The sequence below is a fragment of the Epinephelus lanceolatus genome, chromosome 10, assembly GCF_041903045.1.
Source record: "Epinephelus lanceolatus isolate andai-2023 chromosome 10, ASM4190304v1, whole genome shotgun sequence".
Taxonomy (NCBI): domain Eukaryota; kingdom Metazoa; phylum Chordata; class Actinopteri; order Perciformes; family Serranidae; genus Epinephelus; species Epinephelus lanceolatus.
Genome location: NC_135743.1, coordinates 6,680,989 through 6,701,485, shown reverse-complemented (window position 1 = coordinate 6,701,485; position 20,497 = coordinate 6,680,989). Strand labels below are relative to the sequence as shown.

At 40.3% G+C, this 20,497-nt stretch overlaps 1 protein-coding gene across 2 annotated transcripts in view; it reads right to left on the bottom strand.

Annotated features, from left to right (window-relative positions):
- Nucleotides 1-20,497, bottom strand: part of dgkb (diacylglycerol kinase, beta) — a 112,346-nt gene that overhangs the window by 65,284 nt on the left and 26,565 nt on the right. For both annotated transcript variants that reach the window (XM_033641666.2, XM_033641667.2), the window contains 7 exons: nucleotides 11,202-11,251; nucleotides 6,327-6,401; nucleotides 5,888-6,007; nucleotides 2,598-2,715; nucleotides 1,111-1,199; nucleotides 655-771; nucleotides 273-371 (listed from right to left, as the gene is read on the bottom strand). In XM_033641666.2, coding sequence (XP_033497557.1) covers nucleotides 273-371; nucleotides 655-771; nucleotides 1,111-1,199; nucleotides 2,598-2,715; nucleotides 5,888-6,007; nucleotides 6,327-6,401; nucleotides 11,202-11,251 — 668 coding nt within the window. The remainder of the gene's footprint in view (nucleotides 1-272; nucleotides 372-654; nucleotides 772-1,110; nucleotides 1,200-2,597; nucleotides 2,716-5,887; nucleotides 6,008-6,326; nucleotides 6,402-11,201; nucleotides 11,252-20,497) is intronic.

The window sequence follows — 20,497 nt, the reverse complement described above, 5'->3', positions numbered from 1 at the left end:
AATGAAACTTTTTCCTTGTCTATACAAAACTTGGCAACTTAGAAGTCAAATATTACAAGTACTGAGGAGTTTTAGGTGCATTCCTTTCACATGAAAGAGATTTGCACCATGTTGGAAATAATCTTGTTAAAGCAATGAATCCAGTTTTGCCATTTGAGAGCTCAGTGGGAGAACACAGGCTGATGATTGCATCCTCAGTTAACACAGTGTCAAACAAGGTCAGGTTCACTCCGCCGCGGGACGGCTGACCAGTGAGGAGAGGGGAGTCTTACCAGGACGACGGGGCAGATTGAGTTGGGGGGCAGGATATGATCCTTCAGGGGTCCGCAGTCACACTCAGGTTTCACATGGGAGGCACACTTGTTATGGAGCTGGAGGAGGTGGCAAGCTGTTATTAACAGCCAACTTGTGCCGGTAACAGCACATGTCGAGGTGTACATCTGTAGGTATATGCTCAGGATTTATCTGCATTAACACGTGACACAGTCTATGTTTTATTTTCTATTAACTCGCAGCCACAAACAAGTGTTTTCTGGGTGTAAATTGGTGGAATGACTTGCGAGTTATCCAAGGTGCTAAAACCAAACCCTAAAAAACAAGAAGCAGTGGGAATATAATGAGGAGGTGGCTGCCTCTCCTCGGGTGGCGGCTTACCGTGATTTGACACCACACACAGTGGAGCCCAGTCAGGCCCTGGTAACACTTAACGGTTTTGTGACACTTGTCACACTTGGTGGGACAGTTCCCTTCCACCCAGAAATGATGCATTACCTGCGGAGAGAGGGGGAGACAGCAAACAGGGAGGGAAAGAAGTGAGAAAAGAAACATGGTGCAGAAAAACAAGATGTATACAAAGACACAAGTGACACGAGAATTAAAGAAAGCAGGACACAGAGAAAACAAGCAAGACGGACAAAGCAAAGAGAAAGAAAGGCCAAAAGAATGACAATGCCTGTGTCTTTAAACCAGGCTTGTCCTGGTAATTAGCAATGCTTAGTAGCAGATTGAGTTGTTTTAATTCCATTAGAAGAAGAGAAGCCCTCATCCTGAGCCCCGTGGAACATTGCTGATCCAAGCGTGCCGACTGGTAAACACTCCAATTGGACGCACCTCTGTGTTTTTCTTGGACTTGACATAGGTTTTGATGCAAGACGGTGGTGCGCGAGCCACGCAGCGCTCGTGGACTGTGTACTTGCAGACTGGGGGAAGAAAAAAAATGCAATTTAAGAAATGATGGAACATAGAGGGAAGAAAAGAAGACTACGGTTTGAGTAATGTGTTTGTGAAGGCTGTGCTGAAGGAGCTTGTTGCCAATATTTTGGGAAAAACAGCTTCTATGAAGAGTAAAGGGCTGGTGCACTGTAGAAAAAAGGAAAATGGGCATCCAGGCTGAAACAAGTTTGATACTCTCAGAATAAAAAAGCAGAATTAAGGTTTATCTGACCTTTGTTTTTTTTTTTAACCTCAGTTGATAGTTTGTGGTGATTTTCTTTTCCTCTCTTAGTATATAATATTGAAAAACAGCTTTCAAACTATGAGATGACACTGGAAACTCTCGGCTCTATCTCAGGTTGACTGCATCATTTTCAGAGCTCCTACAGTTTAAGACACGTTAGATTTAAAGCTTTTTTAATATCAATCAGAAATAAAGTTAAGACAAATTTTACAATGACCAAAACTGACGGAAAAAAACCCCATTAATTACATAAGGTCAGGGACAATTTTGCCTAAATGTTTTTTGCAACATCAAACATGACTTTTTTGTCTCATGGCGCAGACGAGGGGACAAATACTTGCTGTTTTTTGGCGTGTTCTCTAGGCGATATTTTGTTTCTCCCTCTACACATAGGATTCCATAGGATTGTGCCGAGTTTGAAAAACTTTTTGGCATATTTTTGGCGTTTTCAACCTTTTGTCATCTCTTATCTATGGTCACCGCAGCCCAGGACAAGTCAGGTGTATACAGGGGTGTATGTAAGCCCTGATCTCTGTCAGGGGCTGCGGGGGATCCTCCCCTGGTACATGGTTTGTTTTGGGATAAACAAGCTCTATTTAGATGCTTTTAAACACTTTATTTACACTCAAAGTACAAAAAAATATCCCTGTGTGAATCAATTTATTCTCATTGTGAATTAGAAAATCATCAAAAGGCCAACTGACACCCAACTGCAGACCAGATTTGGCCCACGGGTCGTAAGTTGAGTATCACTGCGGTGGATCCTCTGCTCTGAGCATCTAAGCTCGAAACGAAATAGAAGTATTGTTGGTTGCACTATCCTTATCTAAGGGACATTAACACAAGAAGCATTTAATAAATTAGTTAAAATAATACCAGTTAAGGCCTTATCTTAAGATTAATTAATACCTTTAATGACTTTTTAAAGATTCACAGGAACCCTATTTTTTTTTCTTTTTTTAAAGGCCATGTGAAAAATAAGATGCTAATATTTGTGCGTAAATTCAACCACAGAGTAACGTGCATAACATCGTCAGTGCAACACCTCAACAGATAATACCGGCCCAGTACACTGTATATTGTATCTGTCTGTGCAAATCGATGCATCCGTCGAACCCTTAATGGTAAGTGAATTACTCACATGAGCAGCAGAGTCCCTGCTTCCCCAGTCCAATCAGCATGTTGAGACACAGGTTACAGTAGGCCGGCTTGTTGAAGTGCTTCAGTCTCCACACATGCTGCCCGTCGTCTTTAACATTCTGCGGTGACAGAAACACATCAAATGATTACTGAATGATCAACGGCTTCGTTACATCAGTATCTGGTGGGGGAATCATCAGCTAATCATTTCACTGATTTAACTGTCATGTAGCTTGTTGATTATTTCGCTAGTTGTGTTTTTATTTTTACTTTAGTTCTTCTGCTGTGTTTTGCAATGCAGTAAAGACAGAGGACAAGTTTCTGCTGTCTCCTCTTTGCAGTAATATTCATTCATAAAAAATGACACTTGGTGTAGATTTCAGCAGAAGATGGTCAAATAGTTCCATCTAGTGGACACATGATGAACTGAAGGCAGAGCTGATGGAGCTCTCATTAAGTTTGGGGATCACACAGCAGCAGTGAGGACACACATGTAGAGGGATGAGCTCAGGAAACCACAGAGGTCTAATAATTATAAGGAACGTCTTTGTTTTAATTCACTGCCACTGGTTTTTTAGATATCCATGGACAGTAGCTTGGCCCAGAAGGAAAAATAAATTCCAGTTTTAAATTCTAATAATTTAGCTGACACTATGCACCTCAGTAATTTACAGTGGAGCCATTAGAGAATAGATGTTACAGTACTCCTGTGACCTCAGAGTTATAGGCATCATCATCTTGCAGGAATGAAATAAAGTACAGTCAGACAAAAAGAGCTGAGTTAGGAGCTGCGCTAAGTTTCAAGTTATTAATAGATGTTTAATGTACAGAAAAAAATCAGTTTCCTAAGTTTCAAAACCTGGTGTGAGATGCTGTGTACAGTACACCCTGTATACTGTTAAGAATGGCAAGAAATTCACTATTTTTCCAGTGTCACACCACTTTAATCATCATGCCACAAAGCCTACACAGTGAAATCGGTCATTTAAAGAACTTATGAGTGTTGTCTGATTGACTATTTAAGTGTTAAAGATGTATTAATCATACAATCTACAACTCCTTGAGGTACAGAGAAGCGTAGGGGGGTACTGCAAGTTGTCACCAGTCAGGTGCTTATTAGTGGCTGCTAAGAAAAAGAATAAACCCTCAAGTCCCTGAAGTTCCTTAGAAACCATGACAACCCTTGTTTCACTGAAAGCAATCCTGACTGCTCAGCAAAAGACACTGACCACTCATCGGGACAGTGAAGACAGCAACATCGAGGACACAGTCTTTTCCCTGGACCTGGACTCTGGCAGGTCACACTCACCTGCAGAGAAACCTGCTACTGACCAACTGGCCGATAGAAAATCCCTGTGATAGTCTGGCAACCTGTCCAGGGTGTACCCCATCTCTCGCCCAGTGTCAGCTGGGATAGGCTCCAGCTGCCCCACGACCCCCTGAATATACACTAATGGAAGCATTATCATGAATATTTCCCCTCAGTCCTACACACTGGACCTTAAGGTGAATACCTAAGACTTGGATTACATTACATGACTACTGTTAAGACTTTTTAGCGTTTCTTGAGACTGATGACATGTTGGTCTGTCACTTTGGTCCAGACTGAGATATCTCAGAAACTATTAGATGGATTGCAATGGAATTTGTTACAGATGTGTGTGTGTGTGTGTGTGTGTGTGTGGTGCCCAGAGGATGAACACTTTTGATTCTGATCAATCTGTGACTTTTCCTGCAGCGCCACCAAGTGGTTCATGTTTGGTCCACACACTTGTGCTCCCCTTAGGATGACTGTAAAAACATTGGTGACCCTCTGCGTGTTCATCTAGCACCACCATGAGGTCAAAATTTTGATTGTTCCAGTACTTTGGTTTATGATTACATACCTGTAGAAATAATGACATTCACCATTAGGTTTTGTTACTTTCTCTTTTGCATGAATTAACAAATGTTAGCTTGCTAACATGCTCCACTTAGATGGCGAACATGGTAAACATTAAACCTGCTATGCATGAACGTGTTAGCATTGTTATTGTGAGCATCTTAGAATGCTGACGTTTGTTCATTCATTCATTTATTTTCCATAACTGCTTATCCTGTTAGGGGTCACAGGGGTGCTGGAGCTAGAGACAGACAACCATTCACGTTCATGTTCACACCTACGGCCAACTTAGAGTCACCAATCAACCTGCATGTCCTTGGACTGTGGAGTATCCAGAGAAAATCCACGCTGACACAGGGAGAACATGCAAACTCCACACAGTAGGGCTCCCCCACCCTGGGTTCAAACCAGGAACCCTCTTGCTGTGAGGCAACAATGCTAACCACTGCAGCACAGTACCGCCATGTCTTGGCATCTACTAGATTTGGTCCACACACTTGTGCCCCGCACAGGATGAATTGTACCAACTTTGGCGATCCCCTTATTTTCATCTATGAGCTCAAATATTGGATAGGTCCAGTGCTTCGGCTTATGACCAAATATCTGGAGAAATAATATCTAGCTTTGGTTGTACTTTCTCTTTTGAACGAATTGGCAAATGTTAGCCCGCTAACTTGCGTCACTAAGATGGTAAACATTTTAAATATTAAACCTGCAATGCATCAATGTGTTAGCATTGTCATTGTGAGCATCTTAGCATGCTGACATTAGCATTTAGCCCCGAACCCAGCTGTGTCTAAGTACAGCCTCACACAGCTGCTAGCACAGCTGTAGACGAGTGATACTCAACTTGCTTTGTCTGGGGACCACTTTTGCAAAATGACAGGAGGCCAGGGGCCAGTATAAGAACAAACAAACAAATAATTAATATATAAATAATTAGACCAGACCTCTGTCGTAGTCCTAGGGATCCTCCCCCTGCACCTTTTTTTGATAAACAAGCACTGTTAGATGCTTTTTTATGCACCTTAGCACCTTATTAATATACATCAATTTGTTTTCATTGTGAATTGGATAATGGTCAGTGGGCCATGTGGCAGTCTACGGCCCACGGGCCAGCCACTAGAGTTGAGTATCAGTGCTGCAGACTCAGTTGTGTAAATGGTCATTTCAATATTGCTTTTTGACAAATGTGCAGCTAGAATGATTTGCTGTGTGTACACACCTATTCCACGTTGACCACACGTGTGAAATTTAGTAATTTTGCGAGGTAAACACAAAACTGGGAGCAAATCAGTCACTGTGCTCCAGTCCTTCTCTGAAATGTCCACTCTAAAACTTTCTTTCTTGGAGCATTAGAATGCGACTGGAGTTACCAGTAAATGGAAGTGGTCTCTGTATGGACTCACCGTCTCCAGGCCCAGCAGGACCAGCAGTGGGATGGTGGTCATGCCTCCTTGGATCCACTCCTCCAGTGACACTGTGCCATCATGATCATAGTCGATCTCCCGCATCATATCCTGGAGGATCTACGGTATAAACGAAAAGTAAGTCAAAAGAGAACAGGCTGAACTTTCTGCATTCATAGAAGGGGCTCATCGTGGGTTTGAGGGAAAATCTGTGGGACCTGAATAACACATTCACTGAGTGTATAAAGAACAAATATATTCTCTTTGTTAGGCCCATTGTCAATTTCTTTACCGTCATAATTTAGTATAAAAGTTCAGCTGCATTATGTATTTGTTTAAAAAATAGCTCTCAGAAAGCTGAAGAAGTGTCTGGTAACAAGCCGAGAGGTTTGCTTCACATCATTACTAATTTCTATTAACTGGGTGAAATGTCTCTTACTGGTTTCAGCTCCGTCACATCCCACTCCAGGTACTCTGCCACATGCATCATCTGAGAGATAATGTGCTCCAGCTCCTGCGGTGAGACCACAGAGAGTCAATTACAGGCCCGAAAATACTGTATTTACCTTTCTGTATATTGCAGCCTTACAAGTCGATGTCACTTAGTGTCACTGGTGTGAATAGACTGATAAACAGCGTGTAATAGCAGGTTGGGAACGTCATTCTTCAGCACAGAAGAGTTGCACAGAGAAAAACAAAGGCAGCGTGGGAAGAGCTCAGAGGCTGATGGTTTAATTACAGTGGTTGCTTTTTGGGGGCAGAGGGGGGCGATATTATTATCTAGTGGGATACTGAATCACTATGATGCACTTTGGATTTCTTTAAGATGTTGAGCACAAATCAAGAGTTCACACATTATAAAACAATCTGTGGTTATATTTTCTCTAAAATCTGCATCACATTAAATGAATATCTCTCATTGTTTTGTATTTCCTCTGTGCTCTTTTCATTACTCTCTCTCCCAGCCAATAATGGGACACTAATAATGGGTTACATTACAAATCCCCCTCCACCCACTCCACCCTTGCCCTCTCCTTATTTAACCCTCTAATTCCAAGCCCCGACTCCCTCCTACGCATTTTCTATACATACACATAAGCACTGGTGTGCTTTCATTCATAAATAAACCCACAGCCAACTTTTCTCTTTAATTCTTCTTTTCTGTCACCCGTCCATTCATGAACATGCATCACGTGTTGAGGTCATTATATGTACGGAATGGGAGCAATTTATTTACCCCTAAAACACTTTAAAAATTTAGATTAAAGTAGAAAAGATAGAGTAGAGTAGATAAGCTACACTAAACGACCACTTTATTAGGCACAACTGTTCAACTGCTCATTAATGCAAATAGCTAATCAGCCAATCACATGGCAGCAACTCAATGCATTTAGGCATGTAGACATGGTCAAGACGGCCTGCTGAAGTTCAAACTGAGCATCAGAATGATGAAGAAAGGTGATTTAACTCAACTCAATGTATTACCTGTTAAAATGAGAATTAAAATTTAAATCTGATGTCAGAGGTCAGAGCAGAATGGCCAGACTGGTTCAAGATGATAGAAAGGCAACATGAAGTCAAATAAGCACTGGTTCCAACCAAGGTGTGCAGAAGAGCATCTCTGAAGCAACAACACCTTGTCCAACCTTGAAGCAGATGGGCTACAGCAGCAGAAGACCACACCAGGTGCCACTCCTGTCAGCTAACAACAGAAAAATGAGGCTACAATTCACACAGGCTCACCAAAACTGGACAATAGAAGATTGGAAAAACGTTGCCTGGTCTGATGAGTCTGGATTTCTGCTGCCACATTCAGATGGTAGGGTCAGAATTTGGTGTAAACAACATGAAACTATGACATGAAGAATTAAGGCAGTTCTAAAGGCAAATAAAGTGGCCAGTAAGTGCATATCAGAGAAGAGCATGGGTCTTCAACAGGGGGTCCTCGAAGTTACTGCAAATATAATAATATTTATCTTTGCCAATAATAACATAGTTTTACCAAAGATAATTCATCTATCTGTAAAAAAAACAAAAAAAAAAACAACAAACCGATTTAATTTACAGTACACAACATTAATGATGGGCTAAATGTTACCCATGAATCACTATCACTATCTAATGTTAAATCAGTGCGTAGTTAATAACAGTTATGTACTACTGAAACACATTGGCCGGTTAGCTGTATTATTTCAAGCATAGACATTCTTGTGAGCCACACAGAATTGTTTTCTAACTTTTTCAGGCAAGAGACTCTGACACACCGTCCACCTCAGAAACAAACATTATGTATAAACATATGTGAATCTGCAAATAATTCTTATTTTAATAGCTCAGTATTGTATGCACCACATAAGGGTGTGTTTATATATTGTATGTATCTTTAATCTCTTTAAACTAAGAGCTCCTTGGCCTGAAAAACGTTAAAGACCCCAGGTGTAGGGGCGTTGGTGGCTTAGTGGATAGAGCAGGCGCCCCATGTACAAGGCTGTTGCCGCAGCGGCCCGGGTTCGACTCCAGCCTGTGGCCCTTTGCTGCATGTCACTCCCTCTCTCTCTCTCCCTATTTTCACACTTGTCTGTCCTATCAATTAAAGGCTAACATGCCCCAAAAAATATCTTAAAAAAAAAAGACCCCGGGTGTAGAGTAAATAAAGAAGATTAGAGTAGAGAAGACAAAATAGAATAGAGATGAGAAATAGATTAGTGTAGCTAAAACATATGAGAAAAGTTAAAACAGAGTAAAGCAGATAAAATAGTTTAGAGTAAATCAATAAAGCAGAGTAGACAAAACAGATCAGAGAAGTTAGAACAATAAAAGAGATAAAACAGTGTAGAGAAGATAAAATAGAGCAGAAAAGATAAAAGAGCAGAGTACACTAAATAGATAAGAGTAAATAAAATTGATAATAGTGGATAAAATAGAGTAGATCAAATAAAATAGGGTAGAAAAAATAAATTAGATAAAATAAATTACAGTAGATAATAGATTACACTATACACACACAAGAGATTAGAGCAGAGCAGATACTTCAGAGTCGCGTGGATAAATTACAGGGGTGGGGAGAAAATTCGGTACAGCATAGTATTGCAAAATTATTGATATTACATTTACACATTAAATGTTCTATAGCCTACTATACTAATATAATTGACTGCTTTTCAGTCCACAAGGTATGTTTTATTGCTGCAAAAAATAGACATAAAATATTTTTACATTATATATGTATTTTATCACAATACTCAGCTTATTGCAACATATTTAAAACTGCAGTAAAAATGTATCATGGATCCTATGGCGATTCACACCCCTAATAAATTATATTAAATCCTACATATTTTTTGACAATTATTACTGATTCACTGATGTGTAAGCAGCATGTTATCGAGGTAATGCTAATTTAAACAAGTTTACAGGCAGTTATTTAATCTATAACTGTTTATTTTATGAGTTGATCAGATGTTTTACTTATAAAAATCTGATCTTAAAAGTTTCTACCGCAGTGAAATAAATGGTTTCAAATGTATTCAATATTTTCAATGAAGTATCTCAGAACTGTACCTAAGTAAAGCACAAGTTAATTATTACCCACTATTCTTGCCATGTCCTCATACATTAATATCATGTAGGTTTGATTATTTGTACGCGTATATTTATTGTTTGTTTGTTTGTTTGTTTATTTGCACTTATAAAAAAGAAACATTACACAGATAAGAAAGAAAATAAGACAAGATGTGCAGGAGAGGTCATAAAAAACCCGAATGGGCTTACAAGCGGCCCCCCCTCCTAACAAATAACAATTACAAAACTATATAAGCTTTGGACATAGGCTTACGTCTGAGCTTATACACACACACACACACACACACACACACACACACAACACACTCAAATTAATGCAATAAATGATATCTCAGAATCATATGATACCTCAGAATACAATTAAATAGTCCAAAGATATATTTGAATGAAATAAGAATAAAACGAAAAACACAAATGTGTTAAAAAATCGTTAAACTCTGCTTCAGCCTTCTTTTAAATGCAGATAATGTTGAGCATGTTTCACTTAGATGTTTTAAACTGTTCCACAGCACAACACCTTGGTAGATAAATGAAAATTTTGCAACAGCGGTTCTACAGAAGGGGATATGCAAATCATTCCTCTTTCTTGTGGAATAAGAATGATAATAAGAATTAAACTCAAAATAATTATGAAAATGCTTGGGTAAAGAAAATGGAAAACATATAACTTTGTACATCAAGATTCCTGTTTGATACTTATTCACATCGTAGATTGTTAGTATTTGTAATTTTTTAAACAGAGGTGTGGATGGAGCTAAATATAGAGAGTTAGTGGCAATTCTTACAAAGGATTTTTGGAGTCTATGAATTGGTTTCTGATTGTCAACATCAAATAACTACACTGTGTTTATTGCACATACACGAACACAAAGAGCTGGAATAAGTAGCAGGTTAATCAATTAGTCAAGAGAGAAATAATCGTCAATTTTAGTGGCTGATTAATCGTTTAAATAATCTTTAAAGGAAACACAGCACGGACGGCACGGTGGTGTGGTGGTTAGCACTGTCGCCTCATAGCAAGAGGGTTGCCGGTTCGATCCTGGGCGTGGGATCTGTGCGGAGTTTGCATGTTCTCCCCGGGCACTCCGGCTTCCTCCCACAGTCCAAAGACATGCAGATTGGGGACTAGGTTAATTGATAACTCTAAATTGTCCGTAGGTGTGAATGTGAGCGTGAATGGTTGTTTGTCTCTATGTGTCAGCCCTGTGATAGTCTGGTGACCTGTCCAGGGTGTACCCTGCCTCTCGCCCGATGTCAGCTGGGATAGGCTCCAGCCCCCCCGCGACCCTCAAGAGAATGAAGCGGTTAGAAGAAGATGAAACACAGCACAGTGTGATGTCATTGTGATAATACAGTGAATATTTTGAGTCTGAGTTACCTTGGGATTTAGGAAATTTTGACTGCCATTTTTCACAATTTTCTGATATTTTACAATCAATACAAATTATAGATGAATCGAGAATATAATCAGCAGATAATTAGAGTAACTGTTGGTTTATAGACAGGAGAATTCTTTCTCTCAGTGCTTTGTTTTTCTGTGTCCTTGTGCTGATGCTTCTGATTTTACAGACATTTTATAAACTGACAAACTGTCTTGAGTACTCACATCACAATATAAACTTATCAGAAAAGACTTGTTGGTGACTTAAAATATTTTAACAGTAAAAACAATAATATATATTTTCACTTTTAAACAATAAATTTCAGATGACAGTTAGAAGAAAATATTTACCGAGCTGTCCAATGACCCGTTTCCATCAGTGTCATAGAGGCGAAACATAACTGTGGAGACAGAAAAACAAAATGTCAAGCCTCAGCCCTCTCCACCCTCTCCACCCTTTGAAGTGAACATTAGAGGCAGTTCATGGCAGGAGGCGCACGCAGCACTCACTGCTCCATAAAACAGTTTTTATTTCACTGTTTACCAAAACCCAAATCTCTGCAGTCCTAAGCATCTGAATGTTGCAACTTTAAGTGTCCCCCAGTTACCACTCAAACATGTCACCATGGAAACAGACAGCTATCACATCAGCTGTGATTGGCTGTGACTGTCTGACATCAGAATTGTGACAACAACAACATGACCTGGCTGCAGATTGTTTCCACGCTAATGTCTATACTTAAGAGCCGCTCTAGCCCATGGCTGCCCCCCCACCTCCTCCTCCACCTCCACCCTCCACCCATGGGCCTTCATGTGAGCGTGGTCGAGGTGCAGCAGAGGGTGGGTGCTAACATCACGAGGCGCTGACGTCAGACGGCGGTTCGTCAGGCCACTAACGAGGAGCTAAGTGCCAGTTTCCTGATGGGGACAGAGGGAGGGGGAAGTGATGCTGGTGTCTGGTGTTGGGTGGAGGCTGATGGTGTCATGAGGAGGTGATTGTGGTGACCCAAAGCGGCCCTAAAGAGGTAATAAACTACTAAAGATGATGAAAAGTGTTGTTAACGTCTGTCTGCAGTACAAATGGGTTGGACAGAAAAAAGTCTGTTTCTAAAAAAACAACTCTAAATTACTACTAAAAATGTAAGAAGACATTTACAGCTGCTCCTACAGGTGAGATTCGATACGAGGGGTGACTGAAAAGTTTTGAGCCTCAAGGACACAAAACAAGACACAGATTTTTCAGTGCTTTTATTTTTTCAACATAGTCCCACTTCAGGGCAACACACTTGCTCCTGCAGTGCTGAAGCGCCTTCATTCCAGTGGAAATGAACTCTTCAGGTTGGGACCCGAAGAACTCCTCCAAGGCCTCCATGATGTCATGATGTTGGCTTTTTGCAAGTTGGAGAACAGGTGGAAGTCCGAGGGGGGTGAGGTCTGGTGAATAGGGTGGGTTAGGCAGAAGTTGGAACCCGCAGTCATGAGTTATTGCCATGGCAACTGCTGAGGTGCGGGCTGGAGCACTGTCACGGTGGAAGAGGACTCCTCTGGTCCTCTGGTTAGCATTCCTCACCTCTTTTCTCGGACCTTCTCTTTGAGGTGTTTCAGTAGGTCAGAGTAATAGTCTCCGGTGATGGTAGGACCCATTCCAAGGAAATCAATCAGCACCAAAACTCGGGAATCCCAAAAAAACTGATGCCATCCCCTTCCCGGCTGAAGGCGTGACCTTGGCCTTCAGGCTGAGAGCTGATGCATGCTTCCATTGCTTTGACTGTTCTTTTGTCCACATCAGCTTCAAACTCCAAATTCTTTACTGACATGGAGCGACAAGTGTGCGCAGAGGACGTGGGACCCATCGAGCGGAAACTTTTGAGAAGCCAAGCTCATTAAAAACATGAACATGGTTAATTACCAATGACCTGTCAGTGGGGACAGTGCCACAACAAGAGGCTGTTCTTTGCCAAACTGCAGACTACTGCTACTTAAGAAGAACAAATACAAAAATTGTATTTGTGGCATTGAACTGGTCAAACAACATTGTTGTGGAGATGATATAAATTCTCAGTTTATGAGAAGGGAAGCTTTTTGGATTTATACTTTGGACACTCTGGCTTTGAGCGGGTTAAATGATGACTTTGATTCGAGGAATTTTCTGTAAATATTGTTCTGTACTTACGGGTGAAGCTTGTGCCTTAATTGTATGGATATATAACCCCAGCATATGGTTCTATATTACATCATGTATTTTTCCATTGCTGTGGGAGGGATGTTTACATGCTGCTCAAGATTAGCTTATTATATTGCTGTGGTATTTCTCATTGAGTATCACTACTTTTTGTGGTTTAGGAGGCGCCTCTATTTGAAAATAATAAATAAATAAATATATAAATAAATATATGAATTCTAAAAACATCTTCTAGAATTTCACCTTGAGTTTGCATGTCATTATGTTTTTTCCCTGATGTTTTGTAAATGTATTTTTCTGTAAATGTATTTTTGTCATTTTATTTTTTGTCACTGTATTTTTTTTGGTAAATATATTCTTGTGGTGTAATTTTGTAATAGTTTTGCGGTGTTGCACTAGGTTTCTGTATGGCTACATGATTGTGTTCTTACATGATCTGTTGGGCAGCCACCATTGGTCACATATATAGAGGTGTGTCTTCTTATTTTGTACTTGTCTGATGAAGGGCTGGTGCCTGAAACGTCACATGTGGTGTGGTGGTACATTTAAAATTTCCAAAAGGAGCAGTTTCTGGTGTGCTGACCTGTTTTTGTATTTGTATTTTTTACATTTTTTCTGGCAAGTGGGTTGGATGTTAAAAAAATCAAATAAGATAATCTTAACAGGATAATAAAAAGTTCAAAATAAATATTTAATTTATTTCTTACCTATAACACAAAACACTATGTTTGAAGAACTGTTTTGCATCCAGTGCTTGACTCAGCCTTATTCTCCACTTCTGATTCAATTTAATGTCCCTAATTTGAAACTGCACTGGGGCAAGAGAAATTAGATTTTGCAGTTATTTTGCTCTGTAAAAGTTCATGTTTCTTTTGTTTTTGTTTTTTTTTTTGCACTGCAGACATCTGCGCTGGATAACCAGAATTCACTCATTTAAGATGATTCGAATGTAAGAAAAACATCAGTTGCATATAAACCAGAGCAGTTCTTCAGCTGACCAGCAGAGGGAAACATCCACCTGAGATATAACAGCAGTGTAGATCACAGAGAGAGAGAGAGAGCTCAATAAGGCATCATCCATAGTTAAATCCACGATGTGCTCACACACAGGCAGCATCAGTTGAATTATTTAGTCGTCCTTGTGCTTAATGAATGCTACTCTACTCAATAATTCAGCAGATGGATGAGAATTACTGCAACACAGAATAAAAAGTCTGATGACCAATTAAGCAATGCAACCTTGTGAATAAATGATGTGATAAATGCAATTAAGAGATGAGTGAAGACGTGTCGATAAACTGCGACCACGAGGCAGAAAACATCTGTGGAGAAGCTTTGTGGGAGCTGCAAAGATCGTCTCCAGAGAAGTGAAATAAAGAAGGAACAGAGAGGAAATTGTGAAAAAAAAGCTAAAATAGATAGCATCAATACGACATACAATGCTGCCATTGTTCATAGAAAACCCAATATCTAACTGCTATTTAAAAGGGTATTATACTAACTCTACTATCATGTTCTTGTTCCTGATGTCAAGTTAACCTCACAGACTGGATGTTATTCGTATGCAGCCTGAAGAAACAGAGACAGAAATAATCTCAATGGTTGATTAAAACCACAGTGGAGAAGTCAACATGGACAATACGATTAATAAATATGAATGATTAATTGGTTTTTCACTTCTTTGTGTCCTTTCATTTTTTTGTGGCTGATGCAGAGCCAATTTGAGCTCCAAACGTGTGATAGAGACGTGTTGCAAGTCTTTTGGGAGATATAATTCACAGTTCAATTACAGTTTTCTTGGACTCAACACCTGAACAAAAAAGTTGTTTGTGTGTTTTTTCACATTGTCTGTTTTGTTTCTTTGTGACCGAAATTTGAAGCTTTAGTGATAAACAAAGGAATGGTGGAAAGTCTCTCAAGCAAGTGCATCATAGTGGAAACTAAGCTCCACCTTTACCAGCTGCAACACTAAAGCTCAAAGAGATAAATGTTTTGCTTTAACTTCTCATTACAAAGGAAATGTTGATTGCACAAAGTAATGGCTATAGAATAATTATCACCATCAGCATTTAGACTGGTTCCCTATAAGCCTTGCTTTCACCATGCAATTCTGTCGCCTGTAGCCCTTAGCAGCCATCCCCAACACAGAGTGTCTAAAAATAATGGAAGCATCTACCGTGACATCACCCACTGGTTTGTGGATTGCCATTTTGAGGCCTCGAGTTTGGCATTTTGGCCAAACTCTCATTTAGATGAGAGGGTGGAGCTGTGGTGGAATGAGGGGTGGATCTGACTCATAAGCCCTTTTTACACAGAGATCGCACCAGAGGGCCGCTACTAAATCATTTCTTTGTGCCTCCTCTGCAATTAACACAAAACCAAACAACGGCAGCATCATTCCTCTCCAGTGTCTGATTTTAGACAGCATGCCGGCATTGCAGAACCAAAAGTAGCATGATGGGCCTGACATTTAACACAACAGCGTTGGACTCTCGTGTGACATATTACATACGTGTCAGCTGTGCTTTATAAACAATAGCAATGGCATTAACATGGCAATTACCATCATTAACCTCCTCTGTCATATGGCAGCTGATCTCGTCCTTCGCCTCTGCGGGTAAGAAGCTCTCGGATCTCACTGTTTTCCCAATTTGAGGACATTTTCGGCCACTTTGAGTTAGCCGCTAACTACTAGTAGCTACTTTTTAAATCTCCTGCAGTTGGCCGCACACTCAAAACGTTACACCTGTCTTGCCCATAGTCCCGTCCTGCTGGATGTCGTATTCATATAGACAACATTTTGGTGCTGCCATCACCTCCTGTGGTGACTTAAAGGCGAAATCACTCTCCACATTTTGATATTTCAAAAAAAAAAAAAAAATCCCAAATGGCCACTATAGAGAGTTTGAAAGAAATGGAAACATTAACAAACTCCACAAGAATTTTGAACGAAAATACGCAAGGAACTGGACTTTAATATCAATTTATCTTAGATGGGCCATTTTGCATAATGAGCCCATTTACTCTGATACTTAAAGTTTAATTTGATTGTTTTGCCCTTTAACATCAGTAAAACTGTGAATGCAGGACCTTTAACTGTAACAGAGAATGTCAACACTGAGGTATTACTACTTTACTGAAGTAAACATCTGAGTACTTCTTCCACTACTGATGCAGACCTACGTAAGTGTATAGTCAGTCAGATCAGTCACTATACTACTACTACAACAATAAACAATAAATAAAGCAATCTTTTTCTGTTTAACAGAACATGTCAAACAAAGATCCAGTCAAACAGTTCAAGTGGTGTTTTCAACCAGTGAGAAAGTTATATCATACTGCAGGTAACCATAGCAACAGTAACAGTGTTAAACTGACTACAAAACAAAGTTGTTTAAAAAAAAAAAAAAAAGGACAAAGCCTTACTTGTTTTCCTTGGATTAGTGACCAAGGCATCAACATGACAATACACTCAGAGGTTCCACATATACAGAAAAGCACAGACTGCAAACAGCCTCCACCTCATCTGCTGTTTTCATACATCAGGACTGTGACTGCACAAACTGTTATTTTCATTTTTGATTAATCTGCTGTTTATTTTTCTCGATTCAATAATTCACTTTTTTGTCTTGTTTTATTCAACCAGCAGTCTAAAACCTAAAGATATTTTGTTGACCATCATTTATCAGCCCAGTTGCCAGAAAAAAGGGATGGCATTGCATGTTTTATACATCTCATATTATCAGTGTTTCTAAAGTGACGTAGTATATGAGCTGACTTTTCCATTGGGAGGTGGAGAGGATGATGGCAAGACGCTTGCTAAGCTGCAGAGCACTGCTTGAGACCAACAAATAACAAAACAAGTTTCTTCTTCTTTTTCCAGTGGGAATAGTGGCACGGAAAATGGCTGTTTTTTTACTGACACATCACTGTGTTTCCAGCGGTGACTGTGCAGGTATTTTAAGCCAAAACATGATCTTTTCCAAACCATAACCAAGTGGTTTTTGTGCCAAAACCTAACCACACATTAACCACATTCTAAACTTCTCTGGCTTTACGTCTTCAGCTAGTTACCACTTTGTTTCACTTCATTCATCCAGACTGACATCGTGTTCATGTTAGCAGGTTTCTTGTCGGAAGGGGGTTCGTTATTGTGCTTTGCCTTCATCAGTCAGTAGGGAGTGACTTTTAAGTCCTGCTAACATTTACGGTCAATATGGATGCAACCCTTTTTTTTTTACACTGATATGTTGACTCTTCCGAAACTGACTCAGAACAACATGTGCAGCTGCATCAGTCTCATCTACACTTGTCACCATTCCTCTGTAGCTTGTCATCATGAATGTGGCTAAGCAGCTAGCTGTGTAGGAAGGTGACATCACAGTCCCATCATCCCCAGGTTCCACAGCATGTTAATTCAACCTTCTCAATAAGATTTCATCGTAAAGTCTTGATCCTCTCTTAGTGATTGTCCTTTTCCATCCTCAGCTTCATACATAGAAATAATTAGTGTGGTCACAACAAAACACTGCAGTTTCATGTTCAGAGGTTGCCTTGACACTTTCTTCTGCAACTCTCGACTTTCCACTACATAATTATGTACAATTGTGACGTAACTGTGGTTTGCAAAAGCGCACAACGCCAACATTTATGCTGATGACTGGGTTGCATATATAAAAGAGAAAAGTTGCAAATCTTTACATCTGAGAAGCTAAAACAAGCAAACATTCAGCATTTTTCACGATTAATTGATTATCCATACAGCTGCAGATTAATTTTCTGTTGATCAACTAATCAACTCAGCTGCATTCAGAAATCTTCATCATGTATTATCACTCACATAAAAACATCAAATAGATTTGTTTGTGTTGCAGCAAAGAAAGAAGGACTCCTGTGAGAATACAGATAGTCTGAATATTATTGTTCCATTGTCTCTCCAGTAAAACCTTATTTGTCTAAAACTCCATTCGGGCGGGATTAATATTACAGGAGGAGATGAGGAATTAAATATTTACTGTGCTTCTCAGTAATTTCACTCAAGTGGTCTCTGATAGACATGAAAACTGCAGTAGAGGACTGCATTGGGATTAGGATCTCATGTGTCCTGGAGGACCCAACAGAAATACTGCGGGAGCGGACGGTTTTCATTTTGCTGCAAGGAGGGGCATGCAGTCCAAAAATAAACTTTGGTTCCCACGATTTGTTTGGATACAACAAAAATAGGAGTGCTAGTGTTGATCAGTATATTAAGAGTCTTTCTCTTTACCAGCCCATTTTGTGGTGCACATGAGAGCATGTGGGCTCACTGGTCAATCACAACTGAGTCAGGTAAACTTTAAATAATCTGACAAATGCAAGTGTGGTGACGGACAGAGTAAAATATCGCCACACTGCCGACATTTTACTCTGTCCGTCACTGCACGCTGTTTGATTGCGTTATCAAAACACGCTGCTATTATTCGACCTTGCTTTTCACTTATTCCACCGAATACCGAATGTGTGTTTTTTTGCAATATTCGGTGACCGAATATTCGGTGCATCCCTATTTAAAATCCTACTGTTAACTTATAAAGCTCTAAATGGTCAAGCTCCATCATATCTTAGAGCTCATAGTGCCATATTTTCCCATTAGAACACTGCGCTCTGAGAATTCAGGGTTACTCGTGGTCCCTAAAGTCTCCAAAAGTAGATCAGGAGCCAGAGCCTTCAGCTATCAGGCTCCTCTCCTGTGGAATCATCTTCCTGTTTCGGTCCTTGAGGCAGACACCGTCTCCACATTTAAGACTAGACTTAAGACTTTCCTCTTTCCTCTTTGATAAAGCTTATAGTTAGGGCTGGCTCAGGCTTGCCTTGGACCAGGCCCTAGTTAGGCTGACTTAGGCCTAGTCTGCCTCCTGTGATACACTGAGCCCTGAGCCTTAGTTTCTGAAAAGTTGGTTCTTCGTCATTTGTCTTCTTCAGCATTCATGTCCTGTTACTGCATATCGCTAAGTCAGCTTTACTGTATGTCACTAACTCGGCTTCTTCTCCGGAGCGTTTGTGCTCCAATGTCTTGCAGGTTAACTCACATCGCAGCTACACCTGGATCGTGGTTGCGCTGCTGTCGTGGTCCTGCCTGATGCCTCCTACTGCTGCTGTTATTATCATCATGCTTGTACTGTTAAAAGGGATCCCTCCTCAGTTGCTCTTCCTGAAGTTTGTACCATTTTTTTCCCCCATTAAAGGGTTTTTGGGGGAGTTTTTCCTTATCCTCTGTGAGGGTCCAAAGGACAGAGGGATGAGGTATGCTTTAAAGCCCTCTGAGGCAAATTGTGATTTGTGACTTTATAAATAAAATTGAATTGAATCGAAAATGAGATCAACATTTGATATTTTTTGCATAGTTTAATGCTGCAACCTTAACTGACTGCTACACATCTCTAATCAGCCCTCACCGACCTGAACCGAGCACCCTGCCCCCATCCAGGCTGTGGGTGCTGGCAGGAGCAGACACACACATTGCGAGAGCGGGCGGTAGGAGAATACACACACTGCAGTAGTGGGCGGTTATGGTCAGAAATCCAGCAGGAGCAAGACTAAGAAAGCAGCCCCATGCAGGGCTCTGCAGGATAAGCCAAAAGACAATACCAGTACAAACCTATAGCTGACATCACAGCAACCATTTCATGAGCTCTTGCTTTCCTAAAGGCTTTAATCTTTACTGTTGCTGTAATGGTGTCAACGTGTTTCTGTCAAATAAGCAAATACGTACTACAATTTCAAAAGTTAAATTTCACACTGAGCTGAAAGAAAAAGTAGAAGAAGGAGCATCTCTCCGACAGAGATCTGGACAGTATTTAAATGCCAGCAAGTTTGCTGAAAAACACCAAGTAATAACAGCGATGATTATTACTAAGGTGGGGGCGAGTAAGTGCCCACACTGGAGCTGCAGGCACGATTAAAAACACTGACCAGCACAGGTAATGCTAAAATCACTCCACCTCCCTTACAGAAATTAATTCAGTCTGAATGGGGTTTATATCCGCATATTTTGCTTTTTCATATTACAAAAGGACGGCAAGAAGCAGCTTTTAGATAACATTAGATTTTCTCTACAACTAAAGGCTACCACGGTTATTTAAAACTTGACAGATGAGCTTCTTAGTGCGGCTTGATGCTGCATTTTTCCATAAAGCGGCAGAGCAAAGATGGTTTGTCCTCTCTTAGCCTTTGTCTTTTCCACTGGGCTTCAGTCTGACCTCACTTAGCCTTGAAAACTGCTTTCCGCCCACCAAGGTTTGACTCAGCCGGTGACATTACTTCTGCCCCCTGATGGCTCAGTTGGCCGGTTGTGCATTTAATCTTTTTATTAGTTCTCAGTGTTTCTTGTATCTCTGCCATTCATAAACCTTGTACAAGGACTTTTCTACGTTCAGCTGATCACTGGATTTCAGATGCTTGCTGCAGATCAACAGAAAAACCAAAA